Genomic DNA, 12,248 nt, shown 5'->3' with positions numbered 1-12,248 from the left:
ACAGGAGCTGTCTGTCTGCAGACTCTGGGAGACATCAGTGCATGCATCCGATGAAGTGGGCTGTAGCCCACCAAAGCTTATGCTCACATATAATTGTTAGTCTCTAAGGTGCCACAAGTCCTCCTGTTCTTTTTATCAGTGCATCAGTTCCCATTCAGGAGTTTCTCTCTGCGACCACAAGGGCCAAAACGTCAATTGCATCCCAAGCCTGGGAAAGGTGGAGTGAAACAGAAACCCACAGCCTGGCCCCCGCACCCTCTTAACTTGCCAGTCGGGAACTTTCCTCCCCCGGGGGCGAGTGGCTTTCTCCAGCCCTTCGGCACGATGCTGTGCGCGCTTCAAAACGAGACCGAAACATTTGCAAACCGCACAGGCTCCAGCAGCGACCTGGGGGAAGAGGAAGCTGAAGTCACAGGCAAGCGGGTGTCAAGAGAGCGAAACCTTCCCCGGAGGTGACAGCCGTGCAGGCAGGCTGCTCGGGTGGAGGATTGATTCTCTGCCTAGCGTAACCACACCGCACCGCCCCGATCCTCCGAGCTGCTCGGGAGACATCGCAGACAGCTGGGAAAAGCCGGGCACCGGGCAAGCGCAGGCAAAGCGGCTCAGGCGGGGAGCTGCATCGGGCCATAGCAGGGAGGGCTGGATAAGCCTCCCATGGACCTCCCGGAGTTTTCGCTGGGGTTTCCCGCCGGACCTCGCCCTGTGTCGGCGGGGGCAGCAGGCGGCTGTCGCCGGGGCTGGCCCCGCCTGGCGGGTCCCGTCGCTCCACGTGGCCGAGGAGACAAACGAGCCGGGGCAGAGCGACCCACAGAGACCGGGCCCCGTTGCTCGCCCGCAGCAGCCTCCCGGGCGGGTCTGAGCCCCAGCGCCGGGGACGCCGCTCCCCGCAAAGGAGCCCGGCCGCTGCCCGGGGCTCCCTCCGAGGCCGCCCCTGGCCGCCCCGTCGGGTTCCCGGACACCCTCCCGCGCCGGCAGCGTGTCTGGCCCCCACCCGCTCCCCACACACCCGGCCAGCCGGCACCTCCCTCCCCCGCCCGCAGGGCCGGGCTCTCCCTTTCCCCTCCCCGAGCGGGCTGAGCTCCCGGACCCTCCTCCCCGCTAATCCCCGGGGGCCAGCGCCCCGGCCGGCTGGGCTCTTGTCCCGTCCCGTCCCGTCCCGCCCCGCCGGGCTCTTCTCTCGCTCCCCATGGAAGCCGACGGCTACCGCTGCCGGAGCAGCCGCGCCCTCGAGGGCGGCGAGTCGGCGCTGCCCGGCTCGCTGCTCTTCGGCGCCGGGCTGCTGGGGAACCTGCTCGCCCTCTTCCTGCTGGGCCAGCAGCGGCTGCGGCGCGGGCGGCCCCCGCCGGCCTCCGCCTTCTACCTGCTGGTGAGCGGGCTGGCGGTCACCGACCTGCTGGGCAAGTGCCTGCTCAGCCCCATGGTGCTGGTGGCCTACGCCCGCAACCGGAGCCTGAGCGAGCTGTGGCCGGCGGGGGCCGCCGCCGGGGGGCAGCCGGGCCGCCTGTGCCAGCTCTTCGCCTTCCTCATGGCCTTCTTCGGGCTGGCGCCCACGCTGCTGCTGCTGGCCATGGCCCTGGAGTGCTGGCTCTCGCTGGCCCACCCCTACTTCTACCAGCGCCACCTGCCGCGCCGCCGGGCCGCCGCCCTGCTGGCCGCCGCCGCCGCCGCCCTGTGCGCCCTCTTCTGCGCCCTGCCGCTGCTGGGCTTCGGCGCCACCGTGCAGTACTGCCCGGGCACCTGGTGCTTCATCCGCATGGCCGGCGGCGCCGCCCCGGCGCGGGGCTACTCCGTGCTCTACGCCAGCCTGCTGGGCGCGCTGGGGCTGGCCATCGGGCTCTGCAACCTGGCCAGCATGCGCAGCCTCTACCGCATGGCCCGCCGGCCCCACCGCCGCAGCGGCCGGCCCGCCGCCCGGGCCCCCGCCGCGCCGCGCATGGAGGAGCTGGATCACCTCGTCCTGCTGGCCCTCATGACCGTCCTCTTCACCGTCTGCTCCCTGCCCCTCATCGTGAGTAGCAGCGGGGGGAGAGGGCGCTGGGGCGATGCTTGTGCGCGGTCCCGATCCTGCAGGGGGGCCCAAGCGCCCCACCGTAACTGGGGCCGCCCTGATCCCGAGGGCCGTCTTCCCCCTGACTTCAGTCGGCGGGCTTTGGGTCCGGCCGGAGTAACATCCCCCTCTCCCCAGTATAGCCTTACACCCTCCTTGCTAGGAGCTGGCTTGTCCCCTGGGCGGCTTCACCCCTGGCCCTAGCCTGGAAGCAACTGGGCAGCGGGGTTGGTGCTTCTAGGGCCGCCGGGCAAACAGGAGGGCTGGGGCGCTGTGCCCCATTCAGGGGGTCCACTGCACTCCTGGCTCTCCCCCCGCGGGGAGGGTGTCCGCTCCAGAGGTGTATTCTGTACCCAGGGTTTAAAATCACTGGGGAATACGTGGGTTTAACATCACATCGACCCTGGCAAATCAGTTATGAAGCGGCCCTATTTCTAGGGGGCCTTTGGAGCGTGGGCTTTCAGGTGCAGCCAGGCAAACCGGGTTTTGGGACGCACCAATCCTGCCAACACTGGGCCACTTTATTAACCTGTGCGAGCCCAGTGAAGTCAAAAGAACTACGCTGGTGGGTAAGCGGTTTGCCCCCCACACCCACACAAAGGGGATCAAAGCTAGCAAGTGAAATCCTCTCCCCGCTGATGTTAATGGCTGGGATTTCCCATCCTGATTCCTCTGCCCCCTTTACATCTTCAGGAGGGCAAAATGAGGCTGAAAACTTAGCACCACGGTCCCAGTGTTAGGGGTGGTCAGGATGAGTGGGGTGAACCCCCTGTACATATGTTTGCTGCAGTGAATGAAGGCAATGGCGTGAGTGCAGATAAAGGCCCAGTGGCTCTAACTAAAAGGATGTGGGTAGCTTTCTGTCACTACCAGACTTCTGGAACTGATAACTTCCAGGGTATTGTTCTTGGGTGTGGAGGATGGACAGAGGCACATGGGCTGATAAAACAGCGGAAGGCTCTGGGTGCTGTTGAAAGCTGACCAGGGCAGCAGTGACAGAGGAGGGGTTAATTGGGTAGCTCCCTGCAACCTGAAATGGGTGGGTGGACGGAGTCTGTCCTTTGGCACTCCTGCTGACAGCCTTCGCGGAGATACCAAGGACTGAGTGGACAGGGACACTGACCCACCCTCTCAGCGCTGCAGTCCATGCTGAGCCTTTGCTGGGGGAGCAATCCAGCACCTTTCCACCTGCACTAAAAACTTTTAAAGAGCAGACAAAGAAAGGGGAAAAAAAAGTGACATGGGTACCCCAAGGTGCCCAAGTAGAGTCTCCTCGTAAACTGTGGGTATGCTCTCACAGTGACCTTAAAAATGACACCCCCTTGCTCCATTTACTCTGTAAGCTCCATGTCTCGCCTGCTTGAATCCACTAAGAAGCCCTCCGGTTACTCATAAACCAAGGGACAAGTAAGGAGGTGAACCCCTTGCAAATTACACTGTGTCATGGTTATTACGACCGCAGACTGTAAGTCAGTGGCTTGCTTTCTCTACAGAGACAGTTATTAAAAATAACCACATGTTTACAGTGTTACAGATCCATGACAGCAACTCTTGCAAGCTGCGTTTTTTCTCAGGCGCTGTCAACAAAGCTAACAGCAAAAGCTTTTGGTTCCAGAGTCACACTGTTGTGCATGGCGTATGAAGTACAAACAAGGCAACTTGACTTACGATCAGTGAGGTTTTGTGCTAAGCCCCAGAAAGATCCTACTTTGATGAGTCCACTGAGACGTATACTACAAAGTTCCTGGCTATCAGCCAACAAGGAACACCAATGTTTGTGTATTTCAGAGTCACTTTTCCACCCGTACCCACAGTTTAAAGGAGACCCGAGTCCATTCAGGCACGTGTCCAATGTATTAACATTGTGAAAAATCTTAAACCTTCAATGAAGCATCATTCACCTTCCACAGATCACTCAAATCTTACCCACGTTCTCCTCACATGCCCCGATTTCTTATGCGAGGGAGGTTTTCATGTCCTTTTCTCTCTAAAACATTATCCATTGAGACATGTCTCCAGCACTGGATAACACTCTGAATTTCATATTAACATAGAGCATTTCACAGAAGAAAGTGGGCTGTGCTAATTTAAGAACTACTCCTGCAAACAGTTATGCATTAGGTTTCTCATGTGAGTACTCCCATATACTGCAATGGGGTGTTCATGTTCTGGGTGTCCCTAAACCTCTGACTGCCAGAAGCTGGGACTAAATGACAGGGGATGGATCACTCGAGAAGTTGCCCTGTTCTGTTCATTCCTTCTGAAGCATCTGGCACAGGCCACTGTTGGAAGACAGCATACTGTGCTAGCTCAGGGCCGCCCAGAGGGGGGGCAAGTGGGGCAATTTGCCCCAGGCCCCTGCCCCCATGAGAGTTTTCAGGGGCCCCCACGGTCCCTTGGGGGGGGTCCTTCAGTGCCGCCGAACACACCCGGAGTGAAGGACCCGCTGCCGCTTCTTCCCCTCCGGGTCTTCGGCGGCAATTCGGAGGCGGGGGTCCTTCCGCTCCATGTCTTCGGCGAAGTGCCCTGAAGACCCGGAGAGGAAGGACCCCTGCCGCCGAAGACCCCAGGCCGCCTGAATCCTCTGGGCAGCCCTGGCTAGATGGACCATTGGTCTGACCCAGTATGGCTTTTCTTCTAGCGTTATTCATATGAGTAGGGTTACTACTCAGGATCATATGGATTTAAATGATCAAGCCCTTATTTTCTTTCCACAGCTTCGCTTGTGTAAATGTGAAAGTACTCTGAAAACTGGCTTAATTCAGTTACCTATCTCATCCAGATCCGGCACGTATCTTAACACTGTTGTGTATATGAAAGTATGGTTTGGAGGGAAAAAAGCCATTAAATCAAAATGCAATTACTTTAGTGGTGCCCATTAGTGCCGTTAAGGACATCTCAATATTCAGAATTCCTTTGTCAGTGATTTACAACTACAAAATCAAAACTAATCAAATGTGAGATTTTAACCACAAGGAGAGACTTAGGGGCTGAATTTGGAGGAAAAGACAGCAAAGAAACAGACCACATGCACAATTTGAGAAGGTTTTATGTGGTTGGAAATACAATCTGGTAGATTTTATACCTTTAGTAGGCTTCACCCACCTCCCACCCCATCACCCCTCTTTAGCTCAGAGAGGTTTAATGGTTTGGGTTTTTTAAAGTATGATTTTGCAGGTAATCATTAGCCCTTTTGTTCCGCACTACAGGTTTTGAAGGGAACCATTATTTTAAAAACAACATGACATTGTGCTTGGGAGAATGGGTTGTCACTATCATGCATAATCATTTTTTTAATCAGCCAAAAAGTTAATATATTTTTGGCCATATACTCCTGTGCAAGTTCAGGTACCGAGTATCGCAACTGATGTCATCTTATAATTCACAAACACTTGGGGCAACGTAAATAGGCATCCGAAAGCATATACCCCATTGACAAAGCTGTTAATCAGCCGAGAAGACCAGCTTTTATATTTCACATTCAGAAGTGAATAAGCTGCACCTCCAGTACACGGTGGATACAGTAAATAGGACAAATATTTCATAGCCTGGGTATCCCATTGCTCAGTTCTCTTTTCAGATTCATTGTATGCACCAAATGTTTTTAACCTATAAAATTGAAATGGACTCAACACAAAACAAAGACCGTTAAAGGTCTGCTAAGACCACAAAAGGAAGAAAACGCACAGTTGAGGATCTTCCAAAGCCGATGCAGAATGCCCTATCTCCTTATCAATGTGTCTGTGTGTTGTTAGACCCTAATTGTAAATGTCACTGCTTTTGTGGTCTTGTGTTAGCCGGCTAATGGGAAACCCTTTCAGTGGAGTTTTTAATAAGTAAATTTGTAGTGGTTCTCCAAGACAATAAACATTGGTTAAGTGCTGTATTTGTATATGGACTTTCCTACCCTTTTTTAGAAAAGGAGACAAATATACAATGTCATGTTGCACAGAGACCTACTGGTAATGTTCCAGCTGAATAATACAGGTGGGATAAGGATCTTGTAAGAGAATTCAGGAGTTTTGTTTTTAAAATACCTGTGCATTGCAAAGGGGAAGAAACATTCTTTTCCAAAGTATTGTTATGACCCCTGGATCCAAGTTAAAGTTGTCAGAGAAGGTTTAGCAGTCTCTGGGCAAAGAAGATAAAGCCCCTGAGCTGCACATAATCTCTCCTTCAATATGGACAGTGACTAAAGAAATAGAGCATAAACCTGAATCTAGTGAAAGTGAAAAGTGGGCATTCTCTGTTTCACATAAATAGTGATTCTTAAATTTACAAGGGAAAGTCAACGCCACGTACCAAAACTAAGCCAAAGAAGCACTTTTGGGAGCGCATACGCTCATGTGTTTACAGGTGTTTCAGTTTTTTTCACCCCCTTTCCATTATTATTATTTCTTTGTTTTGTGGTCGTTCCTAGGAGCTCTAGTCATGGGCCGGGGTCCACAAATGTGCTAGGTGCACAAACACAGAATAAAAAGACAGTCTCCGCCCAAAGAATTTACAGTCTAAATACTTCGAATCATAGAACCACAGGGTTAGAAGGCTTTTTTAGAATCGAATCCCCTTCTGTGTATCCCTTCTACACTACCCTCTGCAAAGTAAAACAAAATGACACCAGACTTTAAAGATATTTAGGCCCCCATCTCTACCATTAGGCACCTAACTCTCAGTGGCAGCTAGGCTCCTTTGAAAAATCTCACTAGGTGCTTGTCTGCATCCAAATGCCTTTAAAAATCTGTCCTTAGACTAAGTTGCCAGCCTCCAGTCCAATTCTACCTGATTCTGATCACATTTATGCCACAGAAAACTCTGCGTAACTCCAACAAAGTCAATAGAGTTATCCAGGATTTACTCTGAGGTGACTGAGGGTTTGTCTACATACACATGGAGCAATTTAGGAATAGCTAGTCCAGCATAATTCTACTTTGTAGACAAGCCCTAAGACCATAATGGAACTCAAAGGTGATACATTACTGTGTCCACAAGGGGGCACTCTTACCGCACAAGAATTATCGTCATATTAACATTGTGCGAAAACCGGTATTTTATGGAGATGATGACTTCATAGTTAAAATGGTGTGTATTTTTTTTAAAGCAACATTTAAGTTTCAAATCATTCAAGGTTGCAAATCTTTAGTTACTATAAAAAAACCAGAAGCAAGGTGGGTGAGGTGATATCTGTTGTTGGACCAACTTCTGTCAGTGAGAGAGACAAGCTTTCCAGCTACACACACCTGAAAAAGAGCGGTGTGTCAGCTCGAAAGTGTCTCTCTCTTGCCAGCAGAAGTTGGTCCAGTCAAAGATGTCCCCCCATCCCCCTGGTCTCTCGAATATCCTGGGACCAACATGGCTACGACACCACTGCATATAAAAACAAGCACATTTACGGTTATGGAATAGGTGCATTAAAGGAAAGTCTCAAAATAATAGGCCTCATTTTTCTTTCACACCAGTTTTCCACCAGTGTTGTTCCATTGTTTTCAGTGAAGTTACTCCTGATTTACACCCATGTCAATGAGAGGAGAATCAGGTCCAACATGTTCATTTATGTAGGAATTAAAAAGTCTCACCGACTGCCCGTCATCTCTCTGAGATTTTTGCCCTAACGTTTTTTCCAATCCCTAGATTGGAGGCGCTACAGCATTTGGGCTTTTTGCCGTCTCCATTCTGCCACTGTCTTGCACCAGGTATTTTGCAATGATCAAAATTCAAAAAGCTATTTTAGCTGCTACCTGCCCAGAAGGCTGTTGCATGCCACAGAAGCAGACCAAAGATGACATAACATTTTGTACATCGGGGGGGGAAGAAATGAATCCAGCCTTAACTCTGACCCAAGAAGCATAGTTATGAATTCTTTCAACACATACATCACTGGATTGGTTTGTTGGTACGATAAATGTACCTTAATGATGGAGATGCGGAAAGAGTTCATTGAACTCTTGCACAAAGTGGTTCTACAGGCAGTGTCACGTAGCCTAGAAAGGATTAATGCTAAGTCGGGCCCCCAAGCAAAGTTTAAGGCCCCCTTTCCAAGGTTTTTCTCTCTTCCCTCAAAAACGTTCTCAGGTGGTTCACCCACAGACCAGTAGTTGTCTGCAGAGCAGGGGGTTGGACTAGATGACCTCCTGAGGTCCCTTCCAACCCTTGGATTCTATGATTTTCTTGGGGGGGAGGGATAGCTTAGTGGTTTGAGCATTGGCCTGCTAAAAACCCAGGGTTGTGAGTTCAATCCTTGAGGGGGCCATTTAGGGATGTGGGGCAAAAATTGGGGATTGGTCCTGCTTTGAGCAGGGGGTTGGACTAGATGCCCTCCTGAGGTCCCTTCCAACCCTGAGATTCTGTGATTCACCTGCTAGCTCTTCCTCCTTATTTCCCTTGCCTAAGGATTTGCAGGATTGGGACCTCACCTTGCTGTTTAATGCAACCAATGACGGGATTTCCTGATCCATGAGCAATTCCATTTGTCAGAGGATTCTCCAGATGACCTAATTCCTGAGCTCAGGTTTTGCCCCTACGTAGACTTCGCTTTGTGCTGCATCAGAAAGGAGGCTGTTTCCTTCCCAGCTGCAATGTGTCCCTATGATCCGCCGTGTTTGCAAACGCTCAATTGTTCCTTACACATTCGCTTCCCCAGTAGTTACGTTTCACAGAGAGCGGGCCTGGTCCTCCTTGCCCACCAGGGGGAAACGAAATCACAGTTAACTCGACTGACGTTAAGAGAGTTATGTGAGTGTAAAGTGAAAGGAGAATCAGGGCCATCATGCCTTTCATTCCAGCATTTACGTCTTCACAAATTTGGGCGCTATTATCCCCTGTGTTCGAGACAGATGAAGTCTAGTTCACATCCTCAGCCCCTGTGTCACAGGACCGGGATGTGGCAGTCATGCCCAGCTGTTGGAGATTCCTAACTGATGCAGCAAGCCCAGAGGTGCCGGGGCTATGATCTGCCAAGGCTAGAGGTGCAGGGGATTAGCCTTCACGTGCCCTGGCACAAATTAAGCCCTGATTGTACCTAGGAGACAGAGCAGGAGTCAGGCCGAGCCCGGGTGGTCAGTGCCAAAAGCAGGGATCAGAACCAGGTTACCTGGAATGAACCAAGGCTGGGACAGGCGCTGTCAAAGCCATGGGCAAATCAAATGCTTTGAGTAGCTGGTGAGATGCAGCTGCTGCCGGGCTTAAGAGCTGGTTAGCTGACTCTTCCCACAATCATGGTGGCCAATGAGGCACCGGGCTGGAGGCCAGCTGCGCTCGTTAGGTTGCCCAGAGACTGGCTCTGCCGCAGCCCTGTTTCCAGACACTCTGTCCCAGCTTCTTTGCACTGCACTGCTGGGGATCCCTGATACCGGGAAATCCCAGGGTGGTATAAAGCGAGTGTAGCTGACTACACGTCACCCACTCCCCTCACCCACGTGGGGCAGGTGTCAGAGCACACAGCACGCTGCCTGATCCTTGGGCAGAGGAGCTCTCCTTAGGGGACTGCTCCCAGCAGCTGTTACCCGTAGCCTTCCTTAAAGTTGCCTTTAGTTATGCTGGGGACTGCTTTATTTCCTGGCAGTGCCAGGATCAGAGGAATGCAAAGGTTGTTTAGATCCACCTTGCTCTCCCCAGCTCAGCCCAGCTGAGGATCTAGCCCGGGGACACGGAGGCACAGATAGTTTGGAGAAACCAGTTTATTTCCATCTTAGGAAGAAGCCTTTACATGTCCTTTATTTGGCACAAAAATGCATTCATGTCGGAATGGCAAAACCATCCTCTCAGATCTGCACGTCTGCTAATGACATCCAAGCCCTGCAACACGAGGGCCTGGAATAGAGATTGAATGGGGACACTGATTAGTAGCCAACGCACAGCCAGAAATACGGGCCCCTTTCTTATCTCATGCCAGTGCAATGCCATTGATTTCAGTGGCACCAGTCATGTGCAACGGAGATCAAAATCAGGCCGTTTTCCTCATGAGACATTCAGCTTCTCAAAACCCGTCTGTGTTAGCCTTCAAAGCTAGCCCTGCGTGCCTTCACTATATTCCTCTGAGCACTACTGTGCTCACTTGCACACCACTTACTGAGCTTGTAAGTTGTTAAACAATTGAAACGTATAGGGCCAGATCTTCAGTTGGCACCAATGGGCATCGCCCCATCACCAGCTGAGGATCTGTCCCATGAAGTGTAATTATGTGCACGGAAACTACTGTTTTGTTGCCTGATCCCAGATTGTTTACTGACTGATCCATCTGCCTGCTAAGTTGGTTTTAGTTAAGCTTGATGTCGATCTAAGCAAAGCGCAATCTCAGAATGAACCGTGTGCTGATTCAGTGGGGAAAAGCCGTCGAGTACGATGACTGAATGTAGGGAGCTTACTGAAGTCATTTACGAAGTGCTGTACTTTATTGCCAGAGCTCAGCTCTTAGATTTTACAATTAGATCTTTTTATTTAAAACAGGTCCGGGCTTATGTCGGAGCCTTTGCCGCTGACTTTAATGAAAAGGCAGACCTTACGGCCCTGAGGTTTCTATCTGTGAATTCCATTGTGGACCCCTGGGTGTTCATCATTTTCAGGACATCAGTTTTTCGCAAGTTCCTTCATAGGGTTTGCAGAAGACTGAATTCTAAAAAAGCCACAACGCCTCGGCTTCTATGACCTCGACACCAAAGCTGCCGCAGTGAAGAGCATTCTGCTTTCTTTGGTAACTTGACTCGAAGGAATATTGTTCCAGGAATTGTTTACCTAATCAAACCGATCTCACTAATTATGCCAAATGTTGTGGATCGGTGGATCTGCTATAAACACGGTAAGAAAATACAGAAATGTATTCCAGGGAAGGTGAAGGGCCTTAGCCGTTCTGCTGTGGACATGTACAGAGAAGAAGCATTCCTCCGTTATTGCATTTTTGCCTTTCCTGTCACAGACTGGAACTGAAAGTTTGTGGTCATGTGAGTAACAGTGAATCTCATGAAGTGACAGCGCTCCGCTTCCCAGAGAACTTGGTAAAAATCAAGTTTGTGGTATAAAGTGCTGCTCTCTGAGTACGGCCCCGATCCGGCAAGCCACTCTGCGTGGGTGGGCCCCATTGCCTTTGGGGGTTTCCCACTGATTTCAACAGGCCGCCGGCGGACAGACGTGACTACCCACAGGGATCCGCTGAGAGGATCAGGAGTCACCAAAGTCTGATAAGGGAAAATAAAACTCTTCCTTTTGCAAATAAATCAAAGCAATGCACAGTGTCATGTAGCTGTCTCCCCACCCCAATAAATCTATCTTGTCATCCAGTAGCCAGATAGTATCAAATACACAGTACATACAGCATCAGACCCAGCAGCAATGATTCAATGGGCTTGTCTTCACTGTTGTGTCAGCTCCAGGTATAACTCGAGTGCAGCCCTGAACTCAACTCCACGCGCACACAGAAACCTCTAGCCTGAGTGCTCAAACACGAGCTAGCTGGCTAGGCAGGGCTGGGTGGCCTGACCCTCCACTGCTGCTCCCATTCAAGCTAGCAATGCAGTGGGGATTAAGCTATTTTGTGCTGCTAATGCAAAGGCTTGGTGGTGCTGGAGTGATGCCACAAGTACTCCTCGTTGTTCTGCAGCGGGACGGCTCTCGCTGGGGCTGGTAGGTAATGCTCTGCCATGAAGCCAAGCCCTGCCCTAGATTTGCACAGAGAACTCTTTCTGGTGTTAGAGACAAGGGGAGTTCTGTGTGCAGAACTACTGCAGGACACGGCCCGCAGGGAACCTGCAGAGATCTACCCACGGGTGTAACTTTACTCTTCTGAGTAGTCCGTGAATAAAGTTATGCAGGGGGGGTAAATCTTTGCCAGGTTGGGTCTTAAGACAGTAAACAGGCTTGCGGTGGAGTAATGCATTTACATTTATATGCTACAACCGTTCAAGTGCTTTAACTATTCATGGGGGACAAACAAGGGCTAAAAAATGTATCGTAGAAAGCAACATCCTGTTGCATTGTATGGTTTGTTCAATAAATTATTCTTTAGCCAGCATTGAGATTTATACCTCGTTCATGATTTCCGTTGTTTGGTAAACAAACATCACTGATCTTTTGCTTTAACAATGGAAGTTTATGCGACCAGTCTGGGAATTATTGTTCTCATCTGATGCATTTTAGAGGGGCCCTCCCCAAGGTATTGTACAACGTGGACGAGTTAGGGTCATGTCAGTCCAATAGCTAGTTGGCTCGCTGC

General features: G+C 51.1%; 1 protein-coding gene across 1 annotated transcript; it reads left to right on the top strand.

Moving 5' to 3' along the window:
- Positions 1–204: 204 nt before the first annotated feature.
- On the top strand, positions 205–12,047 carry PTGDR (prostaglandin D2 receptor). Its single transcript, XM_037901310.2, has 2 exons — positions 205–2,008; positions 10,490–12,047. The coding sequence occupies exons 1-2, from the start codon at positions 1,187–1,189 to the stop codon at positions 10,685–10,687; spliced, it is 1,020 nt and encodes a 339-aa protein (XP_037757238.1). The 5' UTR covers positions 205–1,186; the 3' UTR covers positions 10,688–12,047.
- Positions 12,048–12,248: the final 201 nt, after the last annotated feature.

This window comes from Chelonia mydas, chromosome 6, assembly GCF_015237465.2.
Source record: "Chelonia mydas isolate rCheMyd1 chromosome 6, rCheMyd1.pri.v2, whole genome shotgun sequence".
NCBI classification, from domain to species: domain Eukaryota; kingdom Metazoa; phylum Chordata; order Testudines; family Cheloniidae; genus Chelonia; species Chelonia mydas.
This window is presented reverse-complemented; position numbering and strand designations above follow the sequence as displayed.

Excerpts from the sequence above, each read along its gene's own strand:
- PTGDR (XM_037901310.2), top strand. The coding sequence starts at position 1,187 with ATGGAAGCCGACGGCTACCGCTGCCGGAGCAGCCGCGCCCTCGAGGGC. Across the intron at positions 2,009-10,489 it reads TCTGCTCCCTGCCCCTCATC|GTCCGGGCTTATGTCGGAGC; the intron begins GTGAGTAGCAGC and ends TATTTAAAACAG.